The 17019-nt window shown below is 41.2% G+C and overlaps 1 protein-coding gene across 10 annotated transcripts in view; it reads left to right on the forward strand.

The window, feature by feature from the left end:
• The window catches only part of RARB (retinoic acid receptor beta), a 362123-nt gene that overhangs the window by 250770 nt on the left and 94334 nt on the right, over window positions 1-17019 (forward strand). Inside the window, exon 1 of one of the 10 annotated variants that reach the window (XM_081882241.1) lies at window positions 7320-7912. The exons of the other annotated variants lie outside the window; for them this stretch is intronic. Within the exon in view, the coding sequence (XP_081738367.1) occupies window positions 7756-7912 (157 nt within the window). The 5' untranslated portion in view covers window positions 7320-7755. Of the gene's footprint in view, window positions 1-7319; window positions 7913-17019 lie in introns of those variants that run through there. 10 annotated transcript variants of the gene reach the window in all.

Below are 17019 nucleotides of genomic sequence, written 5' to 3' on the forward strand. Positions count from 1 at the left end.
ATAGGTATAGGTAAAAAGGTAAAGGACCCCTGGACTGTTAAGTCCAGTCAAAGGCGACTATGGGTTCATCTTGCTTTCAGGCCGATACACTGAAACAGAAGTCACCAGACCCTTATATATAGTGGAAGGTGGGGTGGTTTTTTTCCAGAAGGGTAGTTGGAGATGAGTGGTTGACTCAATAGGTATGGTAAACCTGTTGATGACTGTTAACGACTGCAATTAGTCCTACAGGAAAAAGCAAGGGATAGTATGCAGACGACCAAAAATAGCTTTAGTATGTATAATGAGACAAGAATCCAATATCTCTATTCAGACCAGGTCTCTCTATAGTTTTAAGTTTAGTAATAAGTTGTAATTCAGCAACTTCTCTTTCAAGTCTATTTCTGGAATTCTTTTGTAAAGACAGCTGCTTTGAGATCCTGTATTGAATGTCCTGGGCGATTGAAGTGTTTTCCTACTGGCTTCTCTGTCTTGTGATTTCTGATGTCAGATTTATGTCCATTTATCCTTTGGCATGAGGATGCAGGTGGCGCTATGGGTTAAACCACAGAGCCTAGGACTTGCTGATCAGAAGGTTGGCGGTTCGAATCCCCGCGACGGGGTGAGCTTCCATTGCTCGGTCCCTGCTCCTGCCAACCTAGCAGTTCGAAAGCACGCCAGTGCAAGTAGATAAATAGGAACCGCTCTGGTTTGCCAGAAGCGGCTTAGTCGTGCTGGCCACATGACCCGGAAGCTGTCTGCGGACAAACGCCGGCTCCCTCAGCCCATAGAGCGAGATGAGTGCCGCAACCCCAGAGTCGGTCACGACTGGACCTAATGGTCAGGGGTACCTTTACCTTTACCTATCAGAACAGCCAACTTGATATGGCAATGAGACACAGAGAAAGGCTTCAGGTGATGACCACAAAACCTGGGCATGTTTATGTGGTTGAAGGTGGTCCTTTAGGTATTCTGGAACCATTCAAGGTTTTGTAGGTGATCACTAGCGCTTTGAATTGTGCCAGGAAATGGATTGGCAGCCAGTGTAGTTGTTTTACAATAAGGGAGAGATCCATATGTTTTCATTATCCATATGTTTTCATTTAGGCAGCTTAGAAAATAATAGGAAATGTGATTTGGTGTTCTGTCTCTGGGAGGTTTGCTATAAGGTCTGCAGACTCCTGTTCTTTTGCATAAGGCGGTCAGGACAAGTATATTTTATTCGCAGCATGATTCATGGTCCTCAATGGCCATTGCTGAACAAAAACCAGAAATACAGATATAGAACGAAAACTTTGGTTGCAAATTGTTGTTTTATGAACATGGACTTCAAAAGTACTGTGTCACCCAGAGAAATAACATATAGTAATACCAGAGGAAATAGAATTTTGATCATTGCTTTAGCTTTTATTACATTTATGGCTAAGAATATGTTTATTGTACAGTTTTTGCCAGTGAAGATTGAAAGGAAACAGATCGCATAGGCGACACAAAATAAGAAAATTCTTTTCATATGGGCTTCATTTCATAGCATTTTCCTGCCACCCCTTTACCATCTTTCAAGAACTACGGATAAGAGTGTAAAATATTCACACCTCATTACGTTTAAATTAACTAAGGAATTAATTACTGCTTCAGTGTATATTCTTGCTAATTATAATGAATAGTAAGCTGTATCTTTTAAATGACTATTAGTTTCATTTGAAAAATTTTCCCATTTTCCCAAGAATGTAAGGTTTACACACACACACACACAAACCCAAATATAATTTTAAAAGCTAATGTGAGCTAATTAATTTATTACAAAAATGGGAAGAAATAGTAAGAATAGGCATCTAGATAATCCAAAGAATTAATGTTACTTAATTACACAGGGACTCGATAATAACCAAGCATTACCATAGGCATAATTCATTATGAAACATCCAGAACTACCCAGCTAATTTAGATATATTATGAAAAAAGCTATCTTAATTCAATTCCGAGGCAATTTGGCATAAATTACTAAATTTATTTTTATAAAACATAAAAATCTGTGTGACTTTTAAAATACATCACATAAGCATGTTAATCCTTTAGGGACAAAATACGAAATAAGCATACTGATATTTGTTTTCAGCCTTATTTTATCTCCTCTATTATTACCCTCAGGAAGAAATCATCTCCCAATTTTTCATTGCTTCCATCCGGTGGATCAAAGAATATGGCCTGTAGCTAGGGATGGAGTAGAAATTCATTTGGTTTGCATTTTAAAGCCAGTTGGCTTACTTTGCCAATCCCAAACTTACATGCAGATTCGAATTCAGTCAGCAATGTGGCTTGTATACTTTGAATTTTCAAGTGCAGTTTAAGCTTTAAAAATGCACAGAGAATGTGTATGTCCCTGGAAAATGTATACAAAAATGTGTTGCATTAGGAGGAATTGCATTGAAAAGCATACAAAAGTCGCATTGTAGGAGAATGTATATAAAATGCCTGTCCAATGCGCGTCAAATGTGTACAATTGAAATGCAGGGGTTTTTGTTGCATTTTTATAAACTACAAAAAAATGTAAGGATAAAATTGGGTGGGAGCAAGGACCATGTGTACAATTGAGTTCCTTGGAGTAAAACATGGAACTATAAGTAGGTGTGTGTTTCTGGACATACCGTATTTTTCGTCCCATAGGATGCTCCGTCCCATAGTACGCACCTAGTTTTTTTGGGGGGGAATAAAGGGGGAGGGAAATCCTTTATTTTCCCCCCAAAACCTGGTCGGGGAACAGCGGGATGGCGACGCTGTGCCTCCCCGCTGTCCCCCGAGCTTGTGGGGCTGGCCGGTGTCTGGCCGGCGCGTGGGGCGCTCTGCTTCAGGGCGCTCCGCGCGCATGGCAGCAGACTGCTATCCGCAGTGTGGGGAGCCCTGCGGGAACTCCAGCGGGCTCCCCAGGCTTGCTGATAGCTTCCTGAAGCCTGGAGAGCGAGAGGTTGGTGTGCACTGACCCCTCTCGCTCTCCAAGCTTCAGCGAAAGCCTATATTTGCCCCATAGGACGCACACAGATTTCCCCTTCATTTTTGGAGGGGAAAAAGTGCGTCCTATAGGGCGAAAAATACGGTAATTAAAGCTGCTGGTATTTACCTGTAATGGCCAAAACAATTAGGCACCAGGATATTATGAAAGACCACTGCCTCCTGTGTCAGCCTGCCTGAAATTTGCAATATTCATGAGAGACTGTGTGGCAGAGAGGGGGCTGATGTCGCGTCTGTGACATCACACGTGTGGCATTGCATCACATTTTGGGAGGAGCCAGTGGGTGGAGCCAAACATGGTGGCCGGTGGCTTCTCTCTCATGTTTGGCCTACTTCCCTATCAGGAGGAGGAGAAGCTCTGTCCCTTGGAGTTGGCGCCCCTGCTGAGTGTGATCTTCCACCACCAAGAGAGCCTAGTTTGGTGAGTAGTGGGTATAGGCCCTTGTCTATAACTGTATCCTGATTCTCAAACCCCCTCCTTAGGGAAGTCAGGCTAGATCCATGTTTGCTTAGCTTTAAATGAACTGTAATAAGGGTTTGTTTTGCCTGGCTTTTGGTGCGTTTTCAATTCTACTCCCTGGTTTTGTTTTCATTATGGGTTTTTGGGTTTACTTGGACAGTGGCCGGAGCAAGGGCACACATCACTTGGTCTCAGTCTCCCCCCTTAAAGGTGAGATGTTTTTTGTTTCTACTTAATTATTTCAAAACGTGCATCTCAGCTGTCTTTATGTTTCAGTTACAGTGGTACCTCGGGTTAAGAACTTAATTTGTTCCAGAGGTCCATCCTTAACCTGAAACTGTTCTTAACCTGAGGTACCACTTTAGCTAAAGGGGCTTCCCGCTGCCACCGTGCCGCAGCCACACGATTTCTGTTCTGAAGCAAAGTTCTTAACCCGAGGTACTATTTCTGGGTTAGCGGAGTCTGTAACCTGAAGCGTCTGTAACCTGAAGCGTCTGTAATCTGAGGTACCACTGTAAGTGCTATTGCGACTTCAGAATGGGGTCTCGCAGCCTCCTTTGAAACTGTTTAAATTGGCCAAGTTATACACAGAATGGTCTTAAGATAGCAAACTATAAGAAGCAAAAGTTTTATCTAGTCTAGCATATCCTTTCTATGACTATACATTATAAGGTAAAAGGGTAAGAGACCCCTGGACAGTTAAGTCCAGTCAAAGACGACTATGGGGTTGCGGTGTTCATCTCGCTTTCAGGTCGAGAGAGCCGGCGTTTGTCCACAGACAGCTTTCTGGGTCATGTGGCCAGCATGACTAAACGGGACACCATGACGAAAACCAGAGCACATGCAAACACAATTTACCTTCTCACTGCAGCAGTACCTATTTATCTACTTGCACTGCTAGGTTGGCAGAAGCTGGCACAGAGCAAGGGGAGCTCACCCCGTCGTGGGGATTCAAACCACCGACCTTCTGATTGGCAAGCCCAAAAGGCTCAGTAGTTTAGACCACAGTGCCACCCACTCCTTGAATCGTTATACCATTGGTCCATATATTATACTATTGGTCAGCTTGCTCAGCAATGTCTGCAGCAGGATTCAGAAACCTGTGGTCTTCAAAATGCTGCTAGACTACAGCTCCCAAAATCCCCTTCCAAAGTTCTTTCAGCCGCCAGCTAATCCAGTTTTATACAATCCCCATGTCAACAGCGCCCTGGGATCTTGGTTGCGGATCTGTCGCAAAGAAAATCTGTCACCATGAATCCTCTTGGCCCCGATAAATATTAATTATAGGCTGAGTTACACAAGGACAGTAATGTTAATATGAGTTGAATTCTTTAGAATTTTTGTGAGTTCTCATACTGGCCTTTGAATATTTGTTGTTTAGTCATGTCTGACTCTTCGTGACTCTATGGACCAGAGCACGCCAGGCACTCCTGTCTTCCACTGCCTCCCGCAGTTTGGCCAAACTCATGTTGGTAGCTTCGAGAACACTGTCCAACCATCTCGTCCTCTGTCGTCCCCTTCTCCTTGTGCCCTCAACCTCTCCCAACATCAGGGTCTTTTCCAGGGAATCTTCTCTTCTCATGAGGTGGCCAAAGTATTGGAGCCTCAGCTTCAGGATCTGTCCTTCCAGTGAGCACTTAGGGCTGATTTCCTTAAGAATGGATAGGTTTGATCTTCTTGCAGTCCATAGGACTCTCAAGAGTCTCCTCCAGCACCATAATTCAAAAGCATCAATTCTTCAGCGATCAGCCTTCTTTATGGTCCAGCTCTCACTTTGAATATTAGTTTATATCAAATGCTGCTTTCCTCTCTGTTAAGATGAAAGCAAAACTTTTCCTGCACAGTGGCTATTTCAGCTCAAAGAGTTGAATATTCTCACATGAACACATGGTTCCATCTCCCACCGCCTAAGAGGCCTGCTATTCATTAAAAGCTCAGTGACACTGCTTGCTGACTGGGTTAACAAAACTTGAATATGAGAAGATTCAAAGAACACATATAAAAAACGTTCTTTTGAAATTGATATATCTAAATTGAAAACAAACCGTATTCAACACACACACACAAACACAATACACACACAAACCAGATGTAATCTGAAAGGGCATAAAACAATCTAAAGAAGTCTTATTATTCTACTTGCAAGTGGTCTCAGAAAGATTGGTATCCTTAAACGTAGGATTTTTTTTTTTAAAAAAGAGTAGAATGAATGAATGGTTTCCTAGCCAATTAAATTGAGCCTCCATATCTAAAAGCAGCATACTGCTGAGAAAACAGGTGATGGGTGCCAACAGAAACGGAACACCCATTCTATTTATGCTCTGTTTGTTAACCTTCTAGAAGAATCTGGCTAAGTAATTGCAGGAAAAGCCAGTAGCTCAGAGCCGGAGTATATGCTTTGTATACAAAAGGTTCCAGGTTCAATGACCCAACAGTTCCAGGTAGGGCTGTAGAGACCCCTGTGTGAAATCCTGGCAACCTGATGCCAGTCGCTGTAAACCAAGTGTGTAGAACCCGTGGTCCTTCCTAATGTTGTTGGACTCTCAGCTCCCATTGACCTCGGCCAACATAGCCAATGGTTCATAGAATCCTAGAATTGCAGAGTTGGAAGGGACCACAAGGGTCATCTAGTCCACCCCCACCCCCACCCGACTATTCCAAGAATCGTTCACCCAACAAGGGGCTCGAATAATCCATCAACCTCTGGATTGATCACAGGTTCTCCATCCCTGTCATAGACAGGGATCTGTGTGAACAGATAAAAAGCAGGTGGAGTGTTGCTTTAGAATTATTATAAGCTGCATTTGGCTTCTGTGCTTTCATTGTCGTCAATAGCTTTGCACTATCACAGTTACGGGGGGGGGGGGCACGTCATTTTGAAAGCAGGGACAGAGCGATTTTGCTGTGCACTGGACTTAAAAAAAATACTGGCAACTGAACCGCTGAAGGATTTGAGGGCTGTTTCACACATGATTCCCACCCACCCCCATATGTTGAGATACAATAACTTTTATGAAGGGGGGAAAGCATGCACTTATGCATGCAAAAATTGTGCTAGTGTGTACTTTGCTATGTGCTGCAGCTTCTGAGCGCAACCTAACCATGGCAGTGAATATGGGGGAACTGGAAGCATAGAGGTAGAACCCTGTCCAAGGCATGAGGGAATTCCACTCTCTCTCTCTCTCTCTATGTGTGTGTTTGTGTATATGTATCCTGTCTAGGGCTCTAACGCTGGTCTGGCAAATCATTGTGAGCTGTATGTATAAGACTGTCCCCCATTAAGTCTGTTTTCATATATAATAGAGTGAATGCAATATGTCACCCTTGTCTTTCCTGAAAGATGCCAGGAGAGAATTGGGACGTGTTTATGCGTAGAATCGAGCGTGTATGTTTGCTTCACTCGAAGGAAGGAAGGAAATCGTTGTAGAAAAGAAGCTTTGGAGAAGAATTAAACAGCGGAGGGAGGATAATGAGAGAGATTTTGTAAACTTTAAGGCACGTCTGTGTGTGTGTGTGTGTGTGTGTGTGTTTGTGTTTGTGTGTGTGCAGCACTGCTGCTTAGAATCCTGAGGCAACTCTTATTTCTATTTTATATCTTTTTTAAAAAGTGTTTGTCTTCCTTTCTAAAGGGACGTTATTATAGGAACGGCAGCTACTGGCTGCCTGCTTCTGTGCTTGCCTGCATTATTTTGCAAGGCTGCCGGGAGTTTTTAAGCTGTGTGAGAATCCTGGGAGTTGGTGATGTCAGACTGGTTGGGTCATTTGAAGGTTAGCAGCCTGGGAAGGGTTCATGGAAAGTTCACTCGCATATATTAAGCAATTCAATCTTTCATTCTGTGTGACACAAGTAGTAGGAAGTGAGCTGTTCGCAGGCAGAAGGATCTATTCGCCGGCAAAGGGGGATCCAGAGCTCACACCGATGCCTGTTTTCTCTGCAAAACTTGGACGCTGCACAGGATATTTTTTAAAACACCTATTCGGTGGAAGCCTGAGAAGCAAGAAGGCTCCTTTGAGGTTTTGAGGAAGAGATGGAGGAAAACTGAAAGTTGGAAAGCTCCCTGCTTCCCCCCTCCTATTCTGCCGGATTGGCTGAACAGGCTGGAAAATGGTAAATGATCATTTGGATCAATTACAGGCTTTTAGCTGTGTTGTCTGTCATAATTCATGATTCTGGTCTGGGAAAAAGACCAACAGCCTACGTGCCAAAAAGGGGGCAGAGTTTGATGGAGTTGGAGGTACTTTCCTATGCCATTTTCCTCCACACCTAACGGAAGGCACTTTTCCAGACCTACTGTGGAGGGGGAATCATGTTTGACTGCATGGATGTCCTAGCAGTAAGCCCTGGTCAAATGCTGGATTTCTACACTGCAAGTCCGTCTTCCTGCATGCTCCAGGAGAAGGCTCTCAAAGCATGCTTCAGTGGATTGGCACAAACAGAGTGGCGGCACCGGCACAGTGCGCAATGTAGGTCCCGCGGTTATTTTGATCCACTTTCCCCCCTCTGCTTTATTTATTTGCATGATGTAGTAGTAATAATAATAATAATAATAATGGCCGCTACACACACAAACAGGTGAAAGAGGCATCCTTTCCAAACCACAGCTATTCAGATATGTGGTTGTGCATACAAATTCTTCAAACATTTTGAAAGAACACCAGCCTAGGTGTGCTTTGCTTTTCCCGCTTGTAGTGTTGCTTCTCTAGTGAATTCTTTGCATCTTGTAAATACTTCATGGAGGAAATGGATTATTATTATTATTATTATTATTATTAATTTATCATTCAGTGTAGGTTGTGTGTAAATTTTCCTGATCTGTACAGGCTCTTTGCTCTTCCAATACCCTGTTTTGAATTTAGTCTATCCCTTTCCCCCCAGGTGCCTTTTAACACCTAAGCAACCAGTTCATTTGGCAGTGTGCTGCCCTGTGACTTTAGCCTCAATAGGGTGGGCAGAATTGGGAGTTGTAAACTCCCATAAATGTTTTCCTTTTTTTTTTCTGGGCATGGGTGGGGAGAAGAGGCAATATTTCTTTGCATTGACCTTGCTGCCACCTTTCTCCTTTTTACTTTGTTGCTCTAAGAAGTCCCTGTTTTTGCTAGAAAACTAACTGTGAACACCCCTTGTGTTTCCCCATCAATTATCTCAGCGCTTTCCGAATCTGTTCAGAGCCTGGGACTTTCAAGAAAAGGGAGCTGCTTCTTCGCTGGCGCAGGTTGTTTTTTTTAAAAAAATTGCTGTTTGTTATCAGATCTTGACATAGTGCTGGGGAACATAGGTGGCAAACAGCGGCAATCCTTAATCTTACGTTTCGAGTCTGAGAAACAGCAAGAAATAGCAAAGTCCCAGCACCACTTTCTCTGCATTAAAAGAAAAAAAAAAACACCCTTGAAGGATGCTTCATTGCTCTGACACTGATTTAGATAAATGATGGCTATCTATCATTTTTTTTAACATACTCTTTGACACCTCAATGAGGCATTGACTATAGAAGTATGTTTGATATCATTGTGATTCCTAGGTATCCCAGTTGCATTGAAATAGGTGGAGCTTTTTTTAAAATTCAGAGTGTTTAATCCACAAGGGAAGAAAAAGAAATGGGAATTTTGTTCAGATGTCTGGTACGAGCATGAGAGCTAATGCTACAGTCAACATATTTTCATCACAATTCGGTCTCCGTTAGCATTGGACATGCAGACAAAACTTAGAAGCTAGTCCCTGAAGAATTTAACATTTTCGCCTCTTTAGGAAAGTAGAGGCAAAGTCAAAAACAAACCCAAAACAAGCAGATCAGAAAATGTAGCCCAAATATTTTCTAGGCGTTTCCACGTTTGCAGGTTGAAAGACTGTGTTAATTCTGTATAGCTAACTGAGAAAGAACTTTGCTTAAGTTTGTAAGTATGTTCTGGAAAGTTTTGTTTTCTTAGCAAGTTTTCTATAATAGCATACTTTAGGTATTTAATTTTTTTGACAATATCAAACTTCTAGAAAAATAGTTTAGAGAATTTACTGCTGGCGATCTGTTTGAAGTCAAAACATTACAAGTCTTTCACAATGCCATTAATTAGAACCAGCTTTTAAAATATGTATATATGCTGCCTTTTCTCCTGAGCAAGTTAAATGGTTGTGTGTGTTTGTGTGTGTGTGTTTCACCATTAGCAGCAGGCAGCAAGTGTTAAATGTGTCATTTGCCTAGAGCTGCAGATAAGGAAAGAGGCTGGATTAGAAGAAGGGAAGCCAATCAAAGGAACTATTAACCAGAAGGGGGGGGGGGAGGTATAGCAAAGTGCTTTCAGGAATTCACAATTTTGTAAGGACCACAGCTTAAACTGCAATGTTGTTAAACTTTTAAACTTTCAGATTAGCATTTATCAAAGCAAGCCGGGAATGCAGGTGGTTACACATCATGCATAAAGTACTTTGGAACTCTTAAATTGTAAGCAGAGTTTTAAATACCTCGTCTTTCAAGTCCCCCCCTTCAAGTTTAGTGGTTAAATGTATTACTTGGAATTCTAAAAGTGTGAAGTCAACATAGTGTGTTCTGCAGCTGCAGGGAAAAATAACGTGTAGCTCCAACGACACGTATTTCCTTCTTGTGCTAAGTCCTCTGTTGTTAGTATGAACAGTCAGTTCATATGATAAGAGTGAGTCAAGCTTATTTGGGTTTGGCTGTATAAATGAGCCTTTCTGCTGTAGTTGATTTACACCTCGGTTGCCATGCATCTTCAATAGAGATGAAATTTTAGGATGCCAGGTAGAGCATAACAGCTGCATTAATCTCAGAAAAGAGCAGTAATAGCATCAACATTTCTCTCCAGAAGCAATTCAGTCAATAAAATGCTTCATCCAGAATATGTAATGCCTTAACTACATCCTCTTAACTCTTGTGTGTTTAAGGTTTTGTGATAGAAATTTTGTAATCATGTAATTTTCTCCCCTCCCCCCAATAGTGTGTGACTTAAAACTATGCGAAAGTCTTTGTCTAAAGAAAACAGTGTTCTTAAAGAAACAGAGCAGAACCGTGATTGATTGCCGTTTAAAGTATTACCAATAAGCTCTTCCCTTTAACGGTTAAGAAATCGGGGTCAGTGCACCATAATCAAAGGGATCGACTTGAATTAGTGAATTAAGTCTAAAGCTAAGATTACATAAATACTCTATTTTATCTTAAGGTAAAATATGGATTTCTGTTTCACTGGCAGCCAAGTGTGAAGGGGTTAACTTGGAACTTTGGAGAAATTTCAGATACTTGATTATTAAGATGAAGAGATGATTTTATTTCATGTTGCCTGATCAGAAATAAAGCAGTATGTATGCAACTAATGGACATGCTATTTCTGTCTTTTGATGGTCTTGTTAAGAAAGATGTAGTAGTTAATCTGATAAGAAGAAAAGCTTTTCTGCAGATATTACACATTTTAAAAATAAAGCACTTGAAGCAGTCAGTGGATGATAGCCAATATTAGTTTTTCTCAGAGCAGAACCACAAAAAGTTACCGGTAATTGACTTATTTTGGTGGTTCTCTTCCTAGTATGACTTCGTTAGATGTCACCCATTGCTGAGCTTTTTAAATACTGTTGATTTCAGTGAGAAAGTGAGGCACAATCCTATGCATGTCTATTCAGAAGTAGGTCCCACTGTGTTATTACCCAGTAAGCCCCATTCTGCAAGTGTGTTTAGTGTTACGGCCTGAATTGCTCCGTTGGAATGAATGGGACTTAATAGTGCTTAATTTAGAATAACAAAGCTTCCCAGTAAGATTTTATGTTAAATGAAGATGATAGACTGCAATTCTGTATAAAACCTGCTGTGAACAAAACCTGCAATCCATAAAAATTCATTGCTAAACTTCTGGCGGCTTGTATTGTTTAGGACTTTGTGAATTCTTATGCTATCCCGGTTATAAAAAAAAAAGCCCAGAAACATCTGTCCTAACATACAACTCAATGCTTTATTATCTTTCATATCTCCAGTCAGAATGTAAAAACAAACACATTGAAGTGCATGCCTGGAAATCTACATTCCTAAGTATTGAATTGCAGCAGGTGCTGTTGGCAAGTTCTGCATTTCAGCTGCAGAAGGCAAGGTTTATTTTTATGCACCTTTCCTTTATTTAAAGTTTCAATGCAAGCTCCTAATGCAGAGATTAAAAGGAAGCTTTTATTTGCTGCAAATTTTCTTAAAAGACACTTGATCCCTGGTACTTTAATTGGATCCAAACTAATTTAATGCACTTTTGAAAAGCAATGAAATCTGAGTGTCTTGAATTTCTCTCTATGTCACAGTATAACTTGTTTGTTTTCCTCCAGACTATCAAACTTTTTTCTGTTTAAAACACACACACATGCACACACACACACACACACATGCACACGCATGTGAAACTGATGCTGAAGTTAGCATTCCTTTACATTTTTAAAAAACTAACAGTTTATGTCAGCTTTTTCCTATAGTGTAACAAACAACATTTTCATCACAAACTGCTCCCCTCTTCCAACACACACAAATCTTACCCTTTCCCCGCATCTCCTTCTGTGCCCATTTGCAAAGCGGACATGTTACGGAATCACGTTACCTGCATCCATTGTACATATAAAATGTACAAAACAGGCCCATAGGACATATTAACATACCAAATCATGCAAATGAGCTAATAATACACTAATGGGGTGGGGGGGTGGGGAATGCCGCATTCTTTTCTTAACCCTGCACTGAGCTTAATTCTTAAACTCTAACGTTAGCTTGGCTGTGTGCAACCAACTTAAAACGCCTGCCAAATATCTTGAAAATTACCTCCTTTATGAAGTTTGGAATAGGACCACCCCCTATCTTGGTGTTTGATATGGCAGGCCCAATTCATTGTTCATTTTAAAACTGTGACCAAAGCAAAGCACCCTCTAGTTTTGTACAAGGCACTCCTGAATTTGAGCATCTTTTTATCTGACACACATAGCATAATGTTCACGCTAATAAAGCAAGGAAAAGTAGTGTACTCTTTACATACACCACCCAAGTGTGTGTTCCCCAAGCTGCTGCTCTACATATGACTTTGGTTGCCTGCTTACTCTAATCACAAAGTGCATCAGTGTTAGAATTCAACTGCTGTATCTCTCACGTTTCCCATGTTGCTGTTTTATACAGCAGGCAGATTGAGTTCGTGTTAATAACAGTGCATTTGAACCCGTGGCAAAATGTTTTGATGCCTATCTCTGAATTCCTAGCTAGGCAATGTGTCTTGTCCCCCAACAAGCTGGGCTCCAAAATCAATGTGGGGTTCGACAAGCGTAGTCAGTGAACAGGATACAGATTTGCGACTGCTAAATGGCAAAAAATAAAATAAAATAAAATCCAGCAAAGAGGAACTTTCCAGTGGCTTATGTAGGGATGTTCTCGTAGTGGGTGTGTCTATGGCAAACCTGTTCTGTGTCTGCCTTCCAGCATGGAAACTGCTTTAAAGCAGGCTGCAAGATACAGACCCGCACACAGATTGAGAAAAGCTACTAGGCAAAACATTTTTTAAATTTTATTTATTTATTGAATTTATATACCACCCTATACCCGGAGGTCTCAGGGCAGTTCACAGAAAAGATCACAATATATAAAATCAAAATAAGAATAACACCCCCCCAAAAAAGAGCCACATTTTAAAAGGGCATAGGATGTACATCAGGTCAACCAACATTTCCAACAGGAGTCCATTTAAATGTTATCTAAAAAGAATACTGCCAAGAGAAGTTGAAACCCAGTCAATTAGAATAAAATTAAAGCTTTCACATGCTGCTTTGTGCCTTTGCAGCCTCATTTTCCCAGTGCATCCTAAAGGCTACATAAAAGATGTGTCCAAGCTGAAAAGAAAGCTGTTTTCAAAGTGGACCTATTGTACACAGTTAGAATCATAGAATCATAGAGTTGGAAGAGACCACAAGGGCCATCGAGTCCAACCCCCTGCCAAGCAGGAAACACCATCAGAGCACTCCTGACATATGGTTGTCAAGCCTCTGCTTAAAGACCTCCAAAGAAGGAGACTCCACCACACTCCTTGGCAGCAAATTCCACTGTCGAACAGCTCTTACTGTCAGGAAGTTCTTCCTAATGTTTAGGTGGAATCTTCTTTCTTGTAGTTTGGATCCATTGCTCCGTGTCTGCTTCTCTGGAGCAGCAGAAAACAACCTTTTTCCCTCCTCTATGTGACATCCGTTTATATATTTGAACATGGCTATCATATCACCCCTTAACCTCCTCTTCTCCAGGCTAAACATGCCCAGCTCCCTTAGCCGTTCCTCATAAGGCATCATTTCCAGGCCTTTGACCATTTTGGTTGCCCTCCTCTGGACACGTTCCAGTTTGTCAGTGTCCTTCTTGAACTGTAGTGCCCAGAACTGGACACAGTACTCCAGGTGAGGTCTGCAAAGAAAGTTGTCTGCAAAGAAAGCCAAACCCACACAGCTGAACTCCATATGATCAGGGAGCCTGGCTGTGTGGGTGTCCTGCTTGCATATAGACTTGTGGAGTTGGAAGGGACCCCGAGAGTCATCTAGTCCAACCCTCTGCAATGCAGAAATCTCAGCTAAAGCATCCATGACACATGGCCATCCAGGCTCTGCTTAAAAACTTCCTATGAAGGAGAGTCCACAACCTCTGTTCCACTGTTAAACAGCTCTTACAATCGTAAATTTATTCCTCATGTTTAGTCGGACTCTCCTTTCTTGTAACTTGAAGCCATTGGTTCGAGTCCTACCGTCCAGAGCAGGAGAAAACAAGCTTGTTGCCTCTTCAATGTGACAGCCCTTGAGATATTTGAAGATGGCTCTCATACCTGCTCTCAGTCTCCTCTTTTCCAGACTAAACATAACCATCTTCTTTAACTGTTCCTTATAAGGCTTGGTTTCCAGACCTTTGATCATCTTGGTTACTCTGCACATGTCTCAGTTTGTCAACATCCTTCTTAAATTGTGGTGCCCAGAACTGGACACCCTATTCCAGGTGTAGTCTGACCAGGCAGAATAGAGTGGTCCTCTTCCTTCCCTTGAAGTCACTGTCGTGGAAAGAAAACACAACATCGGGGACAAGGCTAAAAGTTCTGCCCGCTCTACGCATAAGTAACATGTAAATAGGTCTGCAGATACTTCCTTTTGCCTTCGTTTTATTGTTCTGTGTGAATTTTGATGTTCAATGCTTGGGCTTTATCAATAAGTCAGTCTGCATCATTGTGGAATTTCCCTTCAGATTTCCCTTCAATAAAATACATCTATCTTGTTTCCTATCCTTTGTTAACAAATAAAGGGCTGTAGAGTAAAATCAAAGGACTCCAATCATATTGTTGCAACTCCAACATGCATAGCTTTAAGTGGCAGCTGAGTGCCCACTCTTAAGTATCTAGAACATAATATTTATTCATGAATATGGGTGATATTTTTAGACGGGAGCCTTTTTACAACCAGTGAATACACCCCTTTCCTTCAATCCCACACATCATAATAGACTTCAGAGCATAATTGCCTTTGAAGACAAGGATTTAACAGCCCAGACCTTTGTACGTTTACTTAGAACTAACTCTCCCTAAATCTCAAGAGAGCAGAGAAGACTGCAGTTGTGCAATTGAAGGCTCACAACACGGATTTTAAACAAAAAGTTGTGATCCACCTAAGATTGAAGACTTGCAAAGAGGTGGAATTCAAAGGTTTCTATTACATGTTTGGTTGGAGTCCTGGTATGCTGACTGTTTTTATGCAACAGAAATAGCTGTCTTTATGGATGCATAAGCTGCCTTGACTTTAGTGGTACTTGAGCTTGTGTAAATAAGCCCAGGATTACATCTGAGACGTGTCATTTCCCCAGAAATTCTGGAAGTATAATAGTGCAGGAAAATGTAAAGAAAGTGTGCTGTTTGTATCAGATGGGAGTTTAGTTTCTTCAGCTAAACAATGCTGAGTTACTGGATCAAAAATTCTTATTTGCAGCGGGGTGGGGGGGCATGGTTTTTTGTTACACAGAAAAATAGTTATTCCCGACGCATGGGGTGATGTAAGCAGCCAGGACTAAATGTTTGCCTGTAGACAAACATTTTTAGCTATGCTTTCAGTTTAGGACAGTTCAAGCTCTGGGAAGTGTAATGGACCCAACATAGCTTCACATAGCCTTCTGTTTCACAAAGTCAACTTCCTTTGGTTTCAAATACATTCTCAGGGAGATGAGATTAGTATTTGCTTTCATCGCCATTTCAGTAGCGTGTCTCGTTTGTTTTGGTCTTATTTCCGTTGTTTTTACTCAAGCTGTCAATTTAGCCTGTTTTCAAATATTTTAACAGATGCACCTCTTTAAAGCTGTCTTCATTTGTGACGGAATGCCAGCTCAGTTTTATTTCTGTAATCTTCGTTAGTGTGAGGAAAAGAAACGTTTCAGCCCATTTCATACAACAAACGTTTGATGGCCAAGAAGGAAACAGCAGCAGTGGTGTATTTGTTGCATCTTCAATAATTTCGCAATAATTTCAGCAATAATTTCAGCCTGTGTTGATAATTCTTTTTGAATTAAAAAGGAATTTAATTCTATTCCCAGAACTTAATTGATAATGGAAAGTGTGCTGTGCACACACACACTGGCGACACCTGAGATGGCTGCTGCTTTAACCACTGGTATTTGGGCATATAAAAGTTTAATTTGAGGGTTGGAAATGTTTGCATAACCTCCTTTATCCCAGATTAGACCAATTGTTCATTATCCCAGTTCTGACTGGCAGCAGGACTATAGTACTCCAGAGGGTGTGGACTCCGCATTAGCTATTCCTATTAATAAAAACTGGTGTGGCAGACAAATTCTGGCAGTAACAGAGTGATCTTCTTGTTTTGATCCATTTCCAAAACATAACTGTTGCCTTAAGATGAAGAATAACATTTGGATCTGTTTGAATGGGATTTCAACTGGCTGATAGAATCCTTATCGCTTGGCTTTGACTTGTTAATTTGCTAGGCATACTCAACACTACATTAGTTACAGGTGATTCATTTCCACACCATACTGTTGCATACACAGACTCAGGGTGCTAAATGAGTCAGCTTTTTCCCATTCTTGCAAAGCGTATCTGTGAATGGAGCATGACTCAATTGAGCTTCGTGATACAGAGCAGTAGTATTACTGGTGCAATTAATATATAGTAGATGAGAATATGTATTTAGATAGATAGATAGATAGATAGATAGATAGATAGATAGATAGATGATATATATAAGATATATAATATATAAGATAGATATATATATATAGCTTTACAAAACACTCCAAAATTTGCTTCTCCTCTCTACTTACTTGGGATGGGGCTTCCTCCCTGGGCATCATACCATTTTCAGATGGGCTGCTTGGGCCATATGTGCTGTGCATCACAACACAGAATAACAGAACTGTAGAGTTGGAAGGGAAACCTGAGGCTCATTTAGTCCGACACCCTGCAATGCAGGAATATTTTGCCCATTGTGGGGCTCAAACCCATGACCCTGAGATTAAGAGTCTCATGCACTACTGACTGAGCTATCCTATCAGTGTTTTAACACAACGTGCTTCTAGCTGGGAGGTTTA

The sequence above is a fragment of the Podarcis erhardii genome, assembly GCF_964252035.2.
Source record: "Podarcis erhardii genome assembly, chromosome: 12".
NCBI lineage: Eukaryota > Metazoa > Chordata > Lepidosauria > Squamata > Lacertidae > Podarcis > Podarcis erhardii.